At 37.9% G+C, this 20,829-nt stretch overlaps 3 protein-coding genes and 1 pseudogene across 4 annotated transcripts in view; 3 read left to right on the top strand and 1 right to left on the bottom strand.

The window, feature by feature from the left end:
- Positions 1-285: 285 nt before the first annotated feature.
- LOC142965769 (uncharacterized) lies at positions 286-3,936 on the top strand (annotated as a pseudogene).
- A 1,349-nt stretch (positions 3,937-5,285) lies between these two features.
- Positions 5,286-9,949, top strand: LOC142965744 (natural killer cells antigen CD94-like). Its single transcript, XM_076106821.1, has 7 exons — positions 5,286-5,346; positions 5,779-5,841; positions 6,212-6,310; positions 6,403-6,576; positions 7,725-7,879; positions 8,120-8,238; positions 8,760-9,949. The coding sequence occupies exons 1-7, from the start codon at positions 5,286-5,288 to the stop codon at positions 8,905-8,907; spliced, it is 819 nt and encodes a 272-aa protein (XP_075962936.1). The 3' UTR covers positions 8,908-9,949.
- A 719-nt stretch (positions 9,950-10,668) lies between these two features.
- gpatch4 (G patch domain containing 4) lies at positions 10,669-14,604 on the bottom strand. The gene is made up of 8 exons (XM_076106797.1): positions 14,469-14,604; positions 13,793-13,871; positions 13,627-13,700; positions 13,442-13,534; positions 12,953-13,069; positions 12,593-12,708; positions 12,369-12,419; positions 10,669-12,272 (listed from the first exon to the last, which is right to left on the bottom strand). The coding sequence occupies exons 2-8, from the start codon at positions 13,869-13,871 to the stop codon at positions 11,447-11,449; spliced, it is 1,356 nt and encodes a 451-aa protein (XP_075962912.1). The 5' UTR covers positions 14,469-14,604; the 3' UTR covers positions 10,669-11,446.
- Positions 14,605-16,885: 2,281 nt separating this feature from the next.
- Positions 16,886-20,829, top strand: part of pear1 (platelet endothelial aggregation receptor 1) — a 46,773-nt gene continuing 42,829 nt past the window's right edge. The window contains exon 1 of one of the 2 annotated variants that reach the window (XM_076106741.1): positions 16,886-17,216. The gene's annotated coding sequence lies outside the window, so the exon portion shown is untranslated. Of the gene's footprint in view, positions 17,217-18,279; positions 18,904-20,829 lie in introns of those variants that run through there. The other variant, XM_076106743.1, reaches the window with a different exon arrangement.

The following is a 20,829-nucleotide window of genomic DNA, read 5'->3' as shown; positions in this document are numbered from 1 at the left end:
ACTTATCAGTACAACTAATGTGCTAACTAATGTCTACTTTGATAAAGAAAATAAGAGAGGCAGTCAAAATAGCAAGCCATCTGGTGTAGTAAAAGATTTCACTGCCAACTCTGTTGAAATTAAAAATCAGACCGGTGATGGCCTGGCCTCTGCTGAAATATGTGCCTGTCTAAAAATATCAAATCCCAAAAAGCACCACTTTGTCAGTCTTACAACATTCCACAAAAGAAGAAGTGCAGGTCGTGATCACTCACAGTTGTTACTACATGTCTGAAACCAAACCAAAGTTCACTCACAACAGCCTGCATTCAAACCTCTGCGGCGGTTTGAGTTTTATGCTGCTGTCTTTGAGATAAAGTGAATACTGTCTCTGATAAACCTGATAAGATAATGGAGGAAGAACTGAATTACGTGACGGTGAAGTTCAAGACCGATGGTATATCTAAACATGGTGAGTCATGTTTTTTGTTGTACTTTAATGATGTACTATAGTTCTGTCTGCTGAGCTGAGCCCAGAGCTGTCTAACTGCAGCTGTTGACAGTAGTGGAAAGTGCATCTACTCCAGTACTTACAAGTACAGATTTGAGGTACTTGCTTTCTGCTGCTACTTCAAACTTACATTTGATTGGATTTGTTTGATGTATACATTTGTAAAGTAACATTTTTACATTGCAGAAATAATATGTTCCACTGAACACACTGAAGTGCTGTTTACACAGTAGCCCGATGCATCAGCAATGTATTTTATTGACAATACTTGTACTTGCCAAACATTTTGAATGCAGAGCTCCTATTTATTTTTATATTGTGGTATTGCTACTTTTACCTAACCACCACTCCGCATGTATCAGGCAGCTCCCAGACATACTTTGTAATAAATGTCTTTGCTTGTGTAAAAGCAATTCCTCTAAATGTCTTTAATTCCCATCTTAAATTTCCACTTAAGTTTCTTTAGATTTAGAGAAATCTTTTTCTCACTTCAACACATATATCTGATCCATGAGACATCTGTCGTTTGCGACTGCAGCATTTCAGCATTGCCACATTTTAAGATCTAAACGTAACTTAACTTAAAGGTGCTAACACTACACTCCCGAAACAGACAGGGAAGTGACTTTTGAAAGTCTCTAATCTCAGAACTTAAAGTTCTCATTTCCTTTAATAAACTCTTTTGTTTTTTTGCAGAGAAACCAAGCGACCTAGAAGTAATCTATGAAGAGGTGAAGACCTACGGGGAGCAGGCATGGGATACAAATCCTGCCATACCAGGTTATTTAGAGTTTACCATGATTAAAAAACATGAAATATGATTGATGATGATGACTATTTGCTACAAATTAGTCAAATAAATTGATTTTTTTTTTTCTCTCGGTAGAAAATACAAAGAGAGCTCCACTGTGCATACTGCTTCATCTGGTGGCAGCAGCTTTGGGGATTATTTGTGTCCTCTTGGTGTCGGTCGTCATCACACTCAGTATCTACTGTAAGTCCGTCTACCTCTTGTCCAGGACTTTCAAGGCAGTTTGATATTAAAAGTAAGCGCAACAGTAACGGTTTCTTCCCCAACTGCAGTCAGCACAGTCATGTCAGAGCAGCACAGAGAAAACATCAACTTAACGGCACAGAATCTGCAGCTGTGGACAGAAAAGACCAACTTAGAGAGACAGACAGAAGAGCTGACCAGAGAGAGAAATGGGCTCAACTGGACCGTCGGAGTCATCCTGGAATATGAGAACTTCCCAGTGAATACACACTGCCCACAGAAAGGTGAAAACAGGGTGTACTTTTTGTCAGTAGTGGAAGTACATTTACTCAAGTACTGTTTACTTTATACAAAGTCAAAGTATTTATACTTCACTTGAGCCTTTATGAGGCGAATATTGTAACTTTACAATATCACTCACTCTCACAGGACAGCGACGCTACAAACATATGATGCATTGCTGTAGATCAAACTGCCCAACAGTATAGGAGTTAGAATTAGCACACATTCAAACATCCACAGCAGTAAAATGCAACACACACATTAGAGGGCCAGTGTGTGGCCTTCAGGGGATCTATTAGCAGAAATGGAATATAACATTCATATGTTTTTATTAGTGTATAATCAACTGAAAATAAGTTTATGTTACCGAGGCCACCTGCAGAATGTATATATATACAATATATATAAAAATGTTATCTGTAATAGAAAACGATTATGATTTAGTTGTCTCGTTCTTGTTGAACAGTGTGTAAACCTTGCCTGGATGGCTGGGTGCTGTTCCAGTCAAACTGTTACATGTTTTCAACATCTGAATATTACTCCCAATGGAGGACTTGGGAGGGAAGCCGTGATAACTGCACACAAATGAAGGCAGATCTGGTGGTGATTGAAAGCCAAGAGAAACAGGCAAGACTGATTTAATTTGATCTATTTTTCTATTTTCATAGAGATAGAAATGAATCATGTCCAAAACGGTCAACACATGAAACAAAGATATTATATATTTATAAATATATATAGTTAGTTAATCCTTTCATTATAATTGTCTAAATAGAATGTTTTGCATTGCACCATAAAGTTGACCACAAAAAAATCACCTAAGCTTCACAGCCACTCAAATTATCCATTTTTAGGTTTATTATTACTATTTCTCACATATGTCTTTTCATGTGTGTATTTCCATCTTTGTGAAGCACAATGTATTGCATCTTTTTGTACGAAATCTACCATCTAGCTATCTAATCTACCTAATATTATATATTGTAAATATGTTTTATTAATCTATTATAATGAGGACAAATAGATAAATCTTTCTCAATCATCACCTGCATTACAAATGTAGGAATTCATCAATAACTACACGAAATACTACCATGATGAAAGCCATGGCTATTGGACCGGCTTGAGCAAAAGGGACGCGTGGACGTGGGTAGATGGAAGCAACTTCACTGTGAAGTAAGTGCAAAAAAACACACTCACTGTCCCTCAAAAGATGCCACATCCGCCATTTTAACCTCAGTGAATTGTGACCACAGTAATTCAGACACATTACTTTATCATTATTCTAAACAAACCAGACCATCGGCAAGAGGATTGGCAGTATCCCCCCCCCCCCCCCCCCCCCGTATGCTGCGTTTTACACTTTGTGCTGCTGGGTTGTAGAGAAATCTGACGGACAGGCCAAATGAAGCAGGAATCGTCCAGTTTCCTAAAGTGGCAGATGGTGAAATTTGTAAAAAGCAGATGGAGAAATCCCGATCAACATCTCCCTCAGTAATGCAAAAGACAAAAACTTGGCCAAAAGAAGCAAAAAGGGAGGAAGCAACAAATTTAAGGAGACAACCGTTAATCATACAGTAGACTTTAGCATTAAAGGAATAGCTTGGGGAACATTTTGGGTAAATATGCTTATCTGCTTTCGATACCACTCTCGTGTAGGAACATATTATCAATCTTCTCATCTAACTCTCTGCAAGAAGCAACTAGGAATATTTCCCAAAACGTTGAGAAACACAGATTGATATCGTGTGTTTTTTTTTCTTCACCAGGTACTGGAAAACACAACAAGAGTACATTTACAGAGAACATTGTGGTCTAATTCAGAAACGAGCAGATCCTCTGGCCAACTGGCGCAAAGCGAGCTGTACCATGAGGAACCGCTGGATCTGTGAAACCAGAGCCTTGATCAAACCAGATTAGGAGTCAGCTGCATTATCAATATGGGTTATAAAACATTAAAGAAATATATCTATCGACTCGGGATGTTAAAACTGATGTATGGCCTGTTTTTTGTTGTAGTTGTTTTTAGTAAAGACGTAAGCATATTGTTGTATCTATTTCTACAAATGTTGCAGAGTACAAACTCACCTTTGAGATATATATGGCAGCTTGAATATATGTATATATTAAAGAGATAAGAAAGCAAACCGAATAAAGACTATCAATCATCTATCTACTTTCTGCTTTTTGAATTTTATATTCTGTTCACATTCCTTGGACATATAAGGCACAACTGTACAGTCCAATGCAATGCAATTAAATGGCTCTGCCATAAATTAAATAAATATATATATATATATATATATATATTATGATGTTACACTGTCATAGAAGTTTTGATTCAATGTTATTCGATAGCATTGTGGGCATAGTTAGTGGTGGTGTTGTACTGGACTGCATTATATTGAGAGGTGTTCCTAATATTCTGCTCTCCTCATATATGTTAATAGTGAGTACAAAGTTGATGTATCAACTGGTTTACATTATATTGTAATATAATGTAAACCAGTACAACATTAACTATGACCTCAATGATTAACATATAATTCACACATTTCCGTCAATGTCGCATTGAACTGCAACATATTGTACATGTAATAAAGTCATCATTGAGTATAAATTACAAACATTAAGAATTAAATACTCTGATTTAATATATAGAAAAGACCTCTGTATCTTTTTTTACCGCACCATACAACCTCCATTAAAACGATTAAACTATTGCAGTGAGTGACATGTTCTCTCATTACTTGGAACATGCTCATTATAGTTTATTTTGAGGCACTTCCACATGTTGCTGCCATAAATACTTTAAAGCAGTGATTCTCAACTGGTGGGTCGCGACCCAAAAGTGGGTCGCGGACCCGTTTTCAGTGCCCTTTGCCTGACAAAAAAAAAAGAAATGTGATTTTATTTTGAAGGGCATTTTTTATGCAGCGGAATTATTCCAGCATTTACGGTACTTGTTCAGCGGTGCATAAAATTGGGGCTGAGTGCTACAGACAGGAGGGGAAAGTCAGAACATATGTTGATATGTGGACGAATATATTGCAGGTTTTAGCCTTTCATGGGATTTGTTGACAATAAAATAATACACCATCCCCAGCATGGTGACAGATACTGATTCAGTACCAAACTTACCAGTGATAATGATGAAGGCAATACACCAATGCTGTCCCTTCACCAGACATAGTGTGTTACAGTTAGACTGATCATCAGTTCAGCATTAGATCTAATGCATAAATGTGTCAACTTCTTCTTTTGCAAAAGTTTGAACATTTGGTCGTTACAGAAGCAGATGTACTTTTTACATCTTGTGTAATCAATAACCGCAAAGTCACATTGGACCTTTTAGTAACACTGTTTGAGGTAGTCCGGGAAAAATGTGTCATAATGCAAACTCGGAAGCTGCAATTTTTGTTCTCTATCAGGTAGTGCTGGGAAATTTTGTTCAGTCACACACCGACACACACACATTCTCTGCACTGAAGCAAGTACGGCGATCTACGACTTTTAAGGATGGAGACAGACATCACCTATTCTACGCTGGTGTTTAATAATAGTGCTGCAGCTCCAAAGGGTAAGTGACTCCTGCTTTATTAAATTGTGCATTTCATAGACTATTTAACATCTTTATCAGGGTTCTGTGTGGAAGAGTCACATACGGTGACCCTTGTAGTAACAAAAATAAGGTCACTTCATTGGTTTGCAAGATTTATCTTGCATGCAATATAGTACATAACACTTTAACAACACTGTTTCAACAGCACAGTTTCCAGTATTATTAATATTTGCTGTTGCTCAAATCAAATACTCCATACAAAGACAGTATTAGCACAAACCACATGTAATCCGTTACTACCCAAACCAGATTATGTCACTTATGTTTCAACGGGAAGTACTTTACATCAGTCACACTTAGACATTTCATTGTGACATTGTGAAGGTTTGTCCCTATTATTAAGTCGCTTGTCTCTTCTCATTTCCTTTTGTTGTTGTTTCTGTCGTTCAGAGAAAAAAGAGGACCCGCCAATTGTTTCTGAAGTGAAACCTAAAGAGGCTGCTACCGAACCGGGTAAGTTAAAAAAATCTGTTGACTGTCCTTTTTAGTTTAGTCAATAAAATAACGCTAAATCTGCTCTTTTTGACCTGCTTTGACATCTAACTTGAATGTTGGGTGGTTTAGGTTCATATCATTTTGCCAAATTTACTCCTAAATGCTCCTAAAAAACATCAATAACTATTATTTAAATGTCCTGTATGAGTATAGAAGTGATGATAGTAGTATAGTTTAGAATGTACATGGATCTAAACGTATAAATCACAGTTGTATAGTGTGTTACAATACAAAATGACAATACATATTCCATAATAATAACAATAATGAGTGGCTTGATTATAACTACAATTGTGATTTGAATATGAGTTTTCTCACTTACAAGCAGATGGCAAAGCAGCTGCATGCTCTCACTTTGGTGTGTTGGCGGCGTGTTTGGGGATACTTTGTGTCCTCCTGGTGGCGAGCATCAGTGTCATCATCCACTGTGAGTTAATAATAAGGCTTTGTTGATGACACCAAATGCATCTACTGATTGATTGACTGACTGACTGATGTGCTGTCTCCTTCCCATTCTAGTCAGTTGTGTGATGAAAGAACAGAGAGCAAACCTCAGCAACCTCACAGCAGAAAATGAGCTGCTGATCGAGGAGAGGAGCATCTTAAGCAGAGTCACAGACAATCTCAACTGGACGCTGGGAATCATCAGGGAATTTAACACCTTTCCAGTGAATGAATACTGCCCAGACAAAAGTAAGTGCGTCTTGCTATGTTGACCATGTCTAGTTCTTAAGCCACATTAGCTGACTGGGAATAGGTAGGGATGATTAAGGGCAGTATCCCTGCACGTATGTTCATACGCTATGCAATGAAAGCTGAGGACAGCAGTTGGCTTTCAAAGTTTCTACTCAGAGTAATTGTGAAACTGTGAAAACAATAGGGTAAAATACAAAAACTCCAAAAGATATGCCATGAACAAGAAGCCAGAGGCATTGTAAAAAATAATTTAGTACAGTAACAAGAAAAGTGAATTGACAACAGAGTAGATTCACTGTCAAAAGAGCCAAATATTGCCCCTCATACAAAGAACAAGTGTCACCAGCGAAAGATAAACATTAAGTCACAGGAACTACAACCGTGTAAACGTACACAGCAAGTAAACAGAGTAAAATACATAAGTTAGCCCCACAGTACATTAACACTTAGTTACTTAGAATGCTGTACTTAATCTAACCAAAAGCTCAAAAAACACCTATTGACTTCAAGATGAGGGTACCAGGAGTGCAAAAATGCTAACTCCTTTCCGGTTATAGGACTCATTCCTGCAGCACTCTGTGAGATATAGCTAAAGAAAGATAGCTGATCTGAAAAAAAAAAAGTTAAACCTTCAGGCAAAAAAAAAAAAAAAGGGTTTAGAGTAAAAATACACACATGACGCATAACCTATTGGTTGAGATTGAGATATTTCTCTGGATAAATGACAACTTTACCTGCTGAAAAGTCAGGAGATCACCAAAATCAGTAGGGTTAATTCTCTGGACACCATTGACATCTGAACCAAACAGCATGGCAATCCACCAAACAGATATTTCACTCTGGACCAAAGTGGTAGACAGACCTATGGACAGACAGACATTACTAGAACCATGCCGTTAACATGGCAAAAAAACTTTTGGAGGTTGTTTCTCTCTCCCTTTTCCTTCCAGCTGTTGTTGGTGTTTTATTGGTGTTTTAATATAACATGCACAGCTTGTAATTGTTATAGTGGATGCATAAAAATCTGTTCTGTCATTGGGACCTAATACTTTTTTATTAAACTTAATTTGTGTTATTCCATTGTGTTTTTTTAAATAAAAGATTCTAGTATTGCTCTATTTCTCTGCTTTTTTTCATGAATGCAGAGTGTCAGCCGTGCCAGAGAGAGTGGATTTTGTTCCAGGAAAAGTGCTACCTGTTTTACAATAAAAATCCTCCTTGGAAGACATGGAAACAAAGCCAAGAGTATTGCCAAAAGGCAGCTGCAGATCTCGTTGTTGTTGATAATCTGCATGAACAGGTGAGCTCTAACAACATAAAGCCATAGTAACTCAAGAGTTTTTAACTGTTTCAATTCAGATTTAGACATTAAATGGCAATTCAGAGTACCCAGGAAAAAGAAAATTCACATTACAACCATAAAGCAATGGAGGAAAAAAAAATCTATATAAACAGTCAGTAATTTAAATGTTCAGAATCTATGCCTGGAAGTGTGAAGAATGTGCATGTTTTTCATGATCTGTCACGGTATGATTTACAGGAATTCATCAGTAATCACACCAACTACTACTACGACATCATTCATGGATATTGGCTCGTATTATATGAAACCAAAGACAACAACTGGGTCTGGGTTGATGGACGTAATGACACTCTAGTGTAAGAAAGTCTTTTTAATTTCATCATTCATTATACATTTGAATTTAGTCATCTCTGGTGAGCTTCCACCAGGTCTCACCTGTCAACAACCTTATGATCAACCCAGTTACGGCTGTTTGTAGAAACTTGCAATATATGAAAGTGCCCTTAAGCAAGGCAGTACATTTCATGCAACTTATGCAACTAAGAACCTGCTGAAAAAAGAGGAAGTGTGTTCATTTCTTGAATTACTTTTTTCTGTGTGAATTTAGTAGCTTGTCATGTGTTTGGAGTGTGATTTTAAAATCAGGAAAAAATGTATGGGCAGCTTTTTGACCAGAACCAGAAGAACTTATTTTGGTGATTGATTTACTTCAGTCTTTATATTTACTGATTCTTTCAATTTCAAGCTTTAAGCCAACATGGACGACAAGTCCTCAAAATGCTCAGAAATATTTATTTATTGTTATTATTTATTTGTTCATGGGCAGCAGAGGTAGAATATCAATACAGGTATTGATATTCATGTTGTGTCTTTGAAGGTACTGGTTAAAGGAAGACTTTGCTACCACTGGTCAATGTGGACTGATGATCCCCGAGAAGAATCTTACAGCCAGCTGGGATCCAGCATCCTGTGAAATGCAAAACAAATTAATCTGTGAGAGTGACGTCCTGATCTGGCCTTATTAGTGAGCGCTATGTTTGTTTTCAGCTTGTTTTCTATGAAGTAGTCTTGCTCTTCACGTTGCATGGAAAACTGTATCATCACCAATATAAAACAATAATATACTAATAATGTTCCTCAAATAGCCTGAGGATGTTTTTGTATGCAGTGCTTTTTTCTACCTGTGCTACTGTTTGATTAAAATGTATTTTATTAGAACAAATGACTAGTTTGACTGAAGGTGTGAACCGTCTCAACCTAAGAAATTATGAAAAACAGATGATATGTTTGACAGTATTACCTCTCACAAGAGCAGCCTAAACCTGCATAATGCTATCAGTGCAATCTTCTTTGAATTATTGCAACTATATCAGTAACCTTTATTGGGAAGATACTGTGCATTATATCCAGATATCAATGTTATTCAATGTAGTATCTTTGACCTAAAAGAACATCAGTCAATGGAACATGTTTCCTACGATGATCCAAAACTCAAAATCCTTTAAGCAAGTGTACTTGTGCAACGTCTACACCAAACATTACATTTGCAAACTGATGCAACAAAAGTTTTGTTCCTGCGGCCGGCTTGCTGCATGTTGTGTACTCAAAGCTTATGACGTTACATAAAAACGTGTCAAAATATGCTGTGCAAAGAACGTGTATTTTATATTGTTGTATATTGTGTATTAGTTTGTCCCTTCTGTTCTACCAGTCGAATTCACAAACTGTCTTCTCATGTTTTTTAATCCCAGGTGTCGCTCTTCTTTTTTTGTTTGTATTGCAATTATTTTTCATTATTACTATTTTATCTTTACTGCCATTACTCTACCTTTCCATATTCGTATTGTTTTGGCTTTTTGTATTCATATATTTTTTTTAATAAATTGTGTTTTTAAATACAACAAAATATTTAAATATATAAAAGAAGATTCTTTTTTTCATGAAGATGGTAGTATCATATGAAATTTCATCAGGCATCAGTGGTGGAAGAAGTACTCAGATATTTTACTTAATGTTACTGTGATGAACTTTTTTACTGGTTATGAAACTGAAGCCTCTATATGAACTATACAAGTCAAAGAGACCATCAGCGAGAGGATTGTCTTTTTCTATTTCGTTCATCTCAATGTCATCGGTGCCACCGGGTCGGATTCTGCGCAAAATTACACAAACTTGCAGGTTCACAAGAAACTACTTCAGCTCAGACTCCAGCAGCAACCAACCCGCTTCTCTGTCCTGCATTCAAAATATTATTGAAGTAAAAGTACAAAATACTATAAATATATATTAAAGTTCCAAAAGTAATATACACATAACTATACACTATAGTAACGACACACATAATTTGATTATATTTTGTATTACTAATCTGTATCTGAAAAGTAACATTAAATAAATGCAGGAGTACAAAACTAATTATTCTTACTCTCACAGTACTAGTAAATGTACTTCATTACTTTCCTACACCGTCCTGCAGCTACAATTCTGCCATTACATGCAACCTGAGTCAGCAGTATAAGTCAGTCTGTTGGTGGCTCTTTGCAGTAAACTCCTCTGGAATATGTACTGAAATTATGTAATTTTACACGCACCAACATTGCATGCACTTCATACGTCAGTCAAGTCAAAACTGTTGTAAGCTATTGAGACAAACTGTTGGCACACGTTTTGTCTTTCCCGTCGCAAACTTAATTTCTCCATTTCTATATCTTATGTAATCCGGTGTACGTTAGAAAGGTCAAAACTGTGAAAAAAGGAAAATTAGAAATAAAAAGCTCAGAAAAGGATCGGAGGGAATCATTTATATATTGAATGTGGAGCTACAACACAGTGATCTGGCATTTTCTGGGTATCAGAATATAAAAAAAGAAATCACATAATTGTAGTTTGATGTATCGCAATATTTAATTAGCATATAAAGCTCAGATGTAATACCAGTAGTTTCATTTGTGTCGTCACAGTTAAACAAGATGCAGAAAACTACTCAATTCCTTACATTTCATATTCTTTTTCTACTAAAATGCACATTTGACATTTAGTGGTCAACACAGGCGACTTGCTATCTATTGGCTCGTGCTAGAATATAATTTGACGTGTCGTTACCTAAAAACGTCAACACAGCACTGACTCATGAAGTCAATGACTTGTCGCTTAAATCTAAAAAGAATCTGATTGATTCAGATGAACACATTTCATGTTGTATTTGATCAATGATCTTAAAAGGTCTGCATCACCAGCTAAACTGCAAAAAGTAACTAAACTGACCTCATTTCTTCAGTCAATTCAGCGGCAGGTTAGAGTCAATTTAACAGCTTGGATATAATTGATTAAGAAATGTATTGACTAGCATACAAGTGAGGTCGGTTAACAGGCACAATGTCTGGAGGCCACAACCTTGTTACTGGTCTGAATTACTAATTAAAGATATTCTAACAATTCATTTACAGAACTGTCCAATCAAAAGAGCACAGCTTCCATAAAGTCTGTTTGGCACAGAACTCAGAGTGATTCAAGAGAATGCTAACTGTCCAACCAGCCAAGACCAATCTGTTTATTAAACAAATATTACTCTTTGGACTTCTTATTTTTCTTCTTCTTTGGAGGAAGTGTCTCCTCGTTTGAATCGTTATCTACATATGATTTGTCCCTTTTACACTTTTTCCTTTTCTGCTTTACTTCCTTTGTAACTTCTGCTTCCTCCAACAGAACTGCAGCTCTTTTCTTTTGGGGTTTTGGTGCGCAGTCCTGGACCGGCTCCGATTGGCTGGCTTCTGTGTCGTTACCCTCCTCTTCCTCAGCAGGTTCACTGTGGGTTTTGGAGGATTTCCTCTTCTTCTTCTTCTTCTTCTCCACCTCTGTGTGCAGCTCAACAGTCTCCTCCTGGCTCCTGCTCTCTGCTGCAGGTGAAGGCGTTCTTTCTTCTTCTTCGTTCTGCTCGGCATTATTATTTTTCTTTTTGTGTTTCCTCTTTGTTTTATGAGTATGGTCTGTTTCACTGTTTCCTACACAGATTACATCATCGTCAGTGGAATCTCCATCAGTTATTACCTCAATGACCTCGCTGGCTTTCTTTTTCTTCTTCTTTCTGGGTTCAACATCCGTTTCAGGACTTACAGACACTTCATCATCATCATCATCATCATCTTCTAGCTCAATAACGCTCCCAGTGGATCGAATCTTTTTCACCTTTTTCCTCTGAGAGTCCTTCACCGTCTCTTCCGGTCTCTCAGCTCTCTGGTCAGCTGACTGTGAGGTCGGAGGAGTCGGTGCAACACAAACCGGTGGAGCACTTGCCGGTTGGCTCTTCTTGCTGTACTTCGCCATGAACTCAGCCTCCTGCTTCTCTAGCCTGGCTAACTTGGCACTCATGGTCAAGCCATGCCTGGCTCCTCTAGAAAACAAAAAGAGAAATGCATCAGAAAATAGATCCATTTTCATTTTTAACTTTACTTATTCAGTATGACAAAATACTTCAAGATCAACTTACTTGTGAGCCGTGCGTCCTCCACAAGCCTTCATCAGATCAGCATCCGAGAGCCTGTTGTGTATTAATGAATAAATTAAACACTTTTAAAAGCAGAGTTAAAATGTGCGTCTGAAGTATCGTAATTAAAAGCTGATTGATCATAAAGAAATGGAAAAAGCTACGCAACTTTTGAGAAAAGAACAATTACAAATCTGAACCATTTCTGCATCAGATGAAGGTCTCACTTTGTGGTGCTGGAGAGATCCAGCTTCTGGTCGTCCTCCTCGTCCGAGCTACTGCTGTCGTCTGAGCCGGAAGGCTTTGGATCTGGCTGCTCCTGACCAGACAGCAGTGTGGCTGACTGAGAGAGAGAAGCATGGAAGTAAAAACAGTGACAGTCATTGTCAGGTCAGTCAAGTAACATTTGAAAGCACCATAAGTAGTAGTTTATTTAAAACTACCAAAGGATAAAAAAATGATGTTTTACTTTTCAGAACAAAACCAACAATAAATTCATCCCACTAAATATCACCTATGTAGCTATTCCTCTGTGCCATTTACCTCCATTAATTGTTTAGCCCATAAATGAGAAACAAATAAATTACCTTGACAAAGCATCCGTAAAGTTTGGCTTTAGCCAGAGCGGCTTTCCGTGGCTTTTTATTGGAGATCATTCCATCCTCTTCATCTTCCTCCACCGTCTTCTTCAACTGAATACCGTTCTGGATCACACAGGAAAATGTTTTTAGTTGAAAGTGACTAAAAAGTGACTTTAAAGGGTAACTTACATTGCTACCTAAATGCAGCTACATTCACCAGTGGAGGAGGTGAATCAGTGAGTGTTGAGTGTTCCCACTCATGAATCAGCTGGGAACCTTTTCAAACGCTTGACTAATACATGAACCGAATAAGTGATACTCAGCCCATTATCACAAAAACAGGTAACACAACTCCCTTAAATTAACATTATTACAAATAGCAAGACAGCATCACTCATTACTTTTAGAATAAAGATGTCCCCTGATCATATTGCGTTGAGTCCAGGTGACTGAGCGCGTTTGACTGTGTGTTGTATCAGAAGGTCGAGGACTCACCTGATCAGACTCCACCTGCAGACTGGCAGAGGCCTTATTGAAGACATGATCCCACCAGTGGAAGGTGAACTGATCCCCTTCCTTATGACCGACCTGGAAGAGAAGAGCAACATGTGAGTTTACACAAAAACACCAGTGATGGACGTGATGAGAGCGAACGCTGCATAAAACCAGTTATCACTCACCCCTCCTTTGTCACATTTCACTTTGACCTGGATAGCCTCTGCTATGCCGTTCTCCCGTCGCCCCAAGCCTTTACCTGAGGAGAGTGGACTGGATAAGAAATATGCGCCTGTATCTGACACAGTGCAGTGGCTGAACAGTTGCACTAAAGACATGAGAGTATCTCACCATGTTCCCAGCCGTGACGCAGGAGTTGCTGCTCTGCAAACTTCAAGGCGCGACTTTTCTCTGGTACAACCTCTGCCATCTGATTAAAAAGGACAGTTTGTAGAATATTAGGCAAACTTGAATTATTTACTTTTAATTGTAACACAAAACATCTTTAAATGCGTGGTACCCAAAACAGTTATTCTATTAGTATGGTACACGCTGACATCTGACTGTGTACAGACGGTTGTTTCAAACATTGCATTTTGAATTTTTCTGATAAACTGAATATGCTGCATAGCTATTAAACTACCCAACATTATAAGAGTTAAAATCAGCACAACCGTAAACATCTACCACAATAAAATACAACATACACTTTAATACAGCAGCAAAAATAATCCCGAAACATTATATGTGATAGTAAAACACTGACAGGATCATTTTACTGCACAATAGCAACTTTTGTACGTTTAACAGATACTATTTTATACTTTTACATTTGACTTATTAATAAACACTCTGCTCTGTGTAAACACTTTCGTCACATTAACATGAATTCAAAGGTTCATTTTAAATATTGTACTGCTATGTTAAGCGCACTTGCATCCGGGAAATAAGCATTTCTGGTGGATAAATCACGTTTTAAGTTGTCTCAGGTTTTTCCTCTCCGACAGGAGGGAGGACGACAACATACCTCTGAACGTCTTGATTCAGTAACACTGCATCACTACAACTGAAACAGGAAAAACACATGCATTGAAACGCGGCAGCAGTCGCTAGCCATGAGGTTTCAGCAGAAAGCTGACATGACACCGGAAACACGTCACTACGGCCCCGGCTTCTTTTTCTTCTTCTCGGCGTCATTTTACAGCAGGGGACGCATTCAGCAGGAGGACCCGGCAGCACACGTTCATCTCTATAGAATAAAAGCCCAAATATGTTTGTAGACATGTATTAAAATTATTAAAATACCGTTTGAAGCCGAAATAATATCTCCACCTTGTACTGTAATAATACCCGCGGTGGAAACAGTATTAAAAACCCTGCATTTAAAAATATTGACATTGAAATATAGCTAAAAGTAAAGAGCGTAAAATGCAGATTGGCCCATTTCATATGTATATAATATATAAGTATATATGTGTGTATATATATATATATATATACATATATATATCACTGGATAATATTTATTAATGGATTTATATATGAGGCTGTGATGTGAAGCTCATTTCAGCTGCTTTATATAGTGCTTTGTGGTTTAATCTAACAACAATTTATCATGATTCATAGTGAATTCATATTTTTCTAATAATAATCTGATTTACAAGTAACTAAAACCGTCAAATAAATGTTGTGGATGTAGTTTTAAGGTTGGAAACATCTGTATCATATATTCTTCAATGGCTTGTTCCAGATGTTCATTTAGCTAAATTATTTCCATCAAATCCATCCCATCAAATGGAAATCTTCTCCGTTGCATTGTACCTCATTTTATACACATTTCCCCAAAATTCACCCTGACATATCTGGTGCCTTTGAAAACATTTGGATCTCAAGAATTTAAAATAATGTTATGCAGGTTTGAAAAATGTTTTGTCTGTATGCGTGCAATTTGAACGTCTGTCCCAGCGGTGGATCAGAGAATATCGTGGTAGCCGTAAAACATCAGGATGGCAGTAGATGGCAGTGTTTCACACCAAAATAATAAAACATATAGTTTTCAAGTTTTAATCTGAAAACTATCCCAAGTGCCAACATGCAATGCTAATTACATTTACATTTTGAATTCCTATAACACATTAAATAAGCCATATGTAATATAATGTGGGGTGTTACTGGTTATGTCTGCATGCAGAAGCAAAACTGATATAATGACTGCTCTTCTCTTTGATCACAGCATATCTGATGGATGCATTATTCAACAAATAGCTTGCAGGATTCATCATCTCCCTTTTATGAGATTCATGGTCAAAGGCCAGCTCAATACCTCAGATGTTATCATACCGGACTGAAAACAGGTTCAGGCTCTCTGCTTCCCAAACAACGAGAGAAATAAGATAATCTAATGATACAGTGAATAATATAACAGCCACAGGGGACATTTTTTTTCTCTTACTTTTACTTCTTTTAGTACATTTTCCTGATTATACTTACATCCTGAAATACATCAATTAAATAACATTTTCAATGTAGAACTTTTACTTATAACAGAGTATTTTACAGTGTAATCCTTACTTAAAGCTACTACAAGAAATTTCATTTTATGTTGATTTTGGTGGTCCATGTGGACGAATGTAGTAGAAAGTTACATCCAGGATTGATCACTGACGTCTTTAAATACCTTTTCTGACCTCACAAAGACAACTAAAAGCAAATCTGAAATGAAGACATCCCCTCTCCGTGTCCCCAGCATGTGGCTGCTGCACAGCCCCTATTAGACCAACAGGAAATAATTTAATTCCCCCTTGTTCTTGGTTTCCGTGCCGTGAGGATGTTTGTCCCAGCAGGCCTCCATCCATGAGTTGTTTATCTGTGTCAGCACCCAGCAGGGGACGGACACCGGTCCTGAACAGGCTGGTTATCATGGCTGGCCTACTGTTTGGGAGGAAGCCCTCCAACTGCTGTCTGCAAAGGCTGAGCGACAGTTATCTGAGAGGAGGTTATTACACAGCTGTCCATACATCATGTGTGTGAGAGGAAGAGCGTGTGACAGACAGAAAGAGTGTGTGGACCCTCCACATACTCTATTTTATGGTATATGGTTTCCAATTAAAGTGCATCTTCATGCTACAGCATGCACATATATTTTATGCAACAGTTTGGAGAAGACCCTCTCCTGTTTCAACATGAAAATGCACCCATACTTAAATCCAGATTTGTTTGATTCTTTGTGCTAAGCTAAGCTAACCAGCTGCTAGCTGTAGCTTCATATTTAAAGACATATAAGGTATCGATTTTCTAAACCATCAGGGGAGAATAAATATCAAGTTCTAATAAACAAATATCCTGTAATCAATCAATCAATCAACCAATTAAGTCTGTCTGTCTGTCTATTTATAGACATCAAGGTCTGCAGGTCGGTTAAAGACAAAAACAACTCTATCTCCTCCCTTGACCTCCCTGAATCTCCTCTCTACCCCATCCCTCTTCTCTCTCCCCTCCTCCTCCTCCTCCGCCTCTTCCTCCTCCTCCTCAGTCCCCTCGCTGTCACAGTTTTTCCAGTTTCTTTGGCTCTACTTCAAGACCCTCCCCCGTTGGATGCGACTGCTCTCTTTCTCTCTCTTTCTTCTAAATGTTTACACCGCTGGACGATTTTTCTAAGTCTATGAGATCCTAGAAAGAAACGCATTTTTTTTTTTTTCATCTCAATTGCGTCCATGGAAGTTGGTTTCTAATTGCGATATTATATATTATAAACCGGGAGTTCTTGGCTGGCAAGGTGAGTAAAATACTGTCAATGACTTCAAACAAAACGGGATTGTCACCGAGGATTTTGACGTTTTGTTTTGAGAGCCAAAGCTTTTTATGACAACTATGATGATAAGCTACTGGTTAATAGACTCGACAGATTTTAAACACGTTTTAAACCGTGTTTGCTTTCGCCTCTACTGTTTGTGAATGTGCTGTTGTGGAAAATATTGCAACATCTATCAGAAATTTGAAGTGTAGCAATCTTCTGTGAGTTTATAGTTACTTTTATAATTGCTGTAGTCATTTACGATGGTATTTATTTGCTGAAATGCGTAAACTTTAGCACATTTGAACAACTGGTATTGATTTCCATCTGGCTCTGGCTCTGTGGGAAGACTACATTTATTACTTTAAAAAAAAAATGAAGATTGCATCTTCTAGATTTTGGATATTTGTGAACAATAATGTAATAAGTAAATAAAATATACTCCATTTGCAGTAAGAGTCACACATTTAAAATGTTGCTTAGAGCAGGTGGAGAGTGACTATAATAATACATTTATTCAAGTACTGTAAATACAACTTTACTTCAGGTACTAGTATAAAGTATAACGTTCTTTATACTTCTACTGTCCTACAGTTTAGAGGAAAATACTTTAACATATGATGAACTTATGAAATGTCAATTATGTACTTTTATTACATGATATTTCCAATCCACCTTTACTAGTAGGCTACTGTGTTTTTATATCGCAGTGCAGCACTGCTTAAAGGAAAGTATTATCAGCAAAATGTACTTCCAACTATTACTCTAACAGTAAAAGTACTCTTTAAGCAGAATGGTCCCTTTGATGCTGTTATGTTACAGTATAATATTGTTTTAATATGTTGATAGCAAATGTTAATACTTTATATTCGTTACAATGTATCATATATTAGAAGGCGAATGTATGTTTTGCATATAAAATCTTAATTTGCAAGGTAAACAGTAACTACAGCTGTTAAATAAATATTATGGAGTAGAAGTATGAAGTGGCATTGAATGAAGATACTCAAGTAAAGTACAACTACATCAAAATGAGGTAAAGTCCTTGAGTAAATACTTACTTTCCTCCACTGGTTGTGAAAGTTGTCACATTTCTTTACCATTTCAGGCAGATGTCTCAAAACAGTTTGATGTTTTGTTGCTTTATTAATCGCCGTGTGAAAAGACACGTTTATCAATAAAACCATCTGTCTGTTCATCAAGTTATATTATAAGTCAGCACACACATCAATTAAAAAATTAAATTAAACCGCTCGCTCAAGTGAACTCCATTGTGTCACCACTTCAAACACTTGGAGTTTTTTGGCATCTCTGGCCCTTTTTTGAAAACTATCGAGAGAGTGTGACTCAGAAAAGCTGAGATCCTCTGGCGTGTCGTCTCTATCGATTCCTTACAGAGGAAGTTACTGGGAGTAGGTCTGTTGTTTCCTCAGTGCCCACCTCCTCCTCCTCCTCCTCCTCCTCCTCCTCCTCTGTTGTGTTTGATTTTCATTAAGTGGTTAATCCGAGTTCTGGATTCACCTCTCGGTCTGTGTTTCGGGTCCCGGAGGAGCTGTGACTCACGGCAATGAAACGTGGCGACGAGGTGGCAGCAGCCCAAACAACTGTGTGACATCCTGTGTGTGATGGCGTGACTCAACTTCCATGTCCTGTCAGTGGAGTTAATCAGGTGAAGCAGATGGTTTTCTTTGTCTCTGCAGATGTGAGTGCATGTGATTATACTGACACTGAAAACAATATGGACTCTGCTGTGTAACGGTCCACTTATAAAAGGGAATACGATTAACTAAAGATGACATTATTTTCTATAGAGCCAATGCAGGAAGCAGTGAAAGATCTGCAGTTATTGATTGGAAGCACTACATTTAACTATATGCATAACACCAGCTTGTTCATATTCCCTTGTTGACAAATTGACCTACGCTTTTACAGCCATGATCCTCTGCAAGTCTATAGTCATAAAATTATGAACTGTTGCACATCCAAGCACATGTTTTGGAAACAAGCTCACTGCGTTTCCTCAGCAGAGCTGTGAAATCACCTCGTAAATTTAGCATTTCTGCACTTAAACACTTATCTGTGGCTTATGAATGAATGCTTTTTGATTAAGGAGACCGTGGCACCATTTAAGGCATAAAAACATCTGTGAAGGAAGGCGAGATATGATTAACTATCAGAGTAAATCTCAGCCACCTGGTTTGGACTCCTGAACTCACATCTGCTCTGGCAACCAAATAGCATCTGACAGCAGACTGAACTTTCCTCTGTCATTCTCCAAGTATTCCTAAAAGTACCGTGCCATTTTTAAATGTGCCATTATTCACATACTTTGGTTTCATTGAATTATGCATTTGAGAAGTAACACAACTGTCCCTCCCTGAAACCATCTTTGTTTTTCTTCAGTGTCTTCATATGAGATCCTCATTAGTGGAAAAATAGCATCTCCCCCTTGAAAATGTGTCTGCCCTCCTCCAGACTGTTTCAGCTATCAGTGGTATAATGGTGACCCACTTCTTTTCTTTCGTCTGGTCGCAGCACAAACCCGTCTCTAGTCTGACAGCTGGAGATCTGGCTCACTTACCGTGTGTTTGTCCAGGAGAGGACTCGGGCTCAGGCGAGCTATCGGATATGTTTTGGTTGGAGATGACACTGGCCAGAGATACAAAGAGATAGAAATAGAAAAAAAGTAGAACTGAGGCAAGAGACATTAGTGTTAATTTGATCCACCAGTGCCTGGACATTTGTTAAATGTATTGTAACACCATACATATTACCCACAGGCCCTGCATGTTGTCTTTTGAAGGCCACACTTTTTCTTGACAAGTTTATGCACGATGGCCACACACCATTTGTGTGTTATTTATGGAGATCACAGTGTTGGGTTATGCTTTGAAGCATAGACTCTGTGCTAATAAATTACTTGTGCAATTTTAAACGGTAATCTGCTAATTTCAATCCACCACTGTTGTCCTGACTGAAATATCTCAACACATCTATTTATTGGATGGCCATGATTGTTCCCAGAGGATGAATCCTTAATGACGTTCATGAATCCAGACTGCTCCTCTACGCCATCATGATGTTGACGTGAGGATTTCAGTGAAGGGTGAAGGAAATTTGGTAAAAACATCCATGTCAGGATGAATTGAAATCATTTTGTTGATCACTTAAAGGAGCAGAGAGTAGGATTTAGTGGTGAGGTTGCAGATTGTATCCAACTGAATACCCCTCCGCTCACCCCTCCCTGTTCAAACGTGTCAGAGAACTACGTTGGCCTTCAGGGATTGTAAAAACGCAAAAGCCGTCTCTCGAGCCAGTGTTTGGTTTGGCCGTTCTGGGCTACTGTAGAAACATGTAGTGCAACATGTTAAGAAGGACCCACTATGTATGTAGATATGGACGGCTCATTGTAAGCTAAGGAAAAGACAATGATTCTTAGTTTCAGCTGGTAATATATACGAATGAAAACAATTATGGATATCTATTTCAGTTTCTTCAGGTTTTAGTACTCAAGATCAGTCTTGGACTCCAGCTCGGTCTCAAGACCACTTTTCTCTGTCTTGTCTCCAACAAAGAGGATTTTATTTCAAGACCA

The sequence above is a fragment of the Anarhichas minor genome, unplaced genomic scaffold, assembly GCF_050575085.1.
Source record: "Anarhichas minor isolate MPS153535 unplaced genomic scaffold, ASM5057508v1 ptg000035l, whole genome shotgun sequence".
NCBI lineage: Eukaryota > Metazoa > Chordata > Actinopteri > Perciformes > Anarhichadidae > Anarhichas > Anarhichas minor.
The sequence above is the reverse complement of the archived record's forward strand: the minus strand, read 5'-3'. Positions and strand labels throughout refer to the sequence as shown.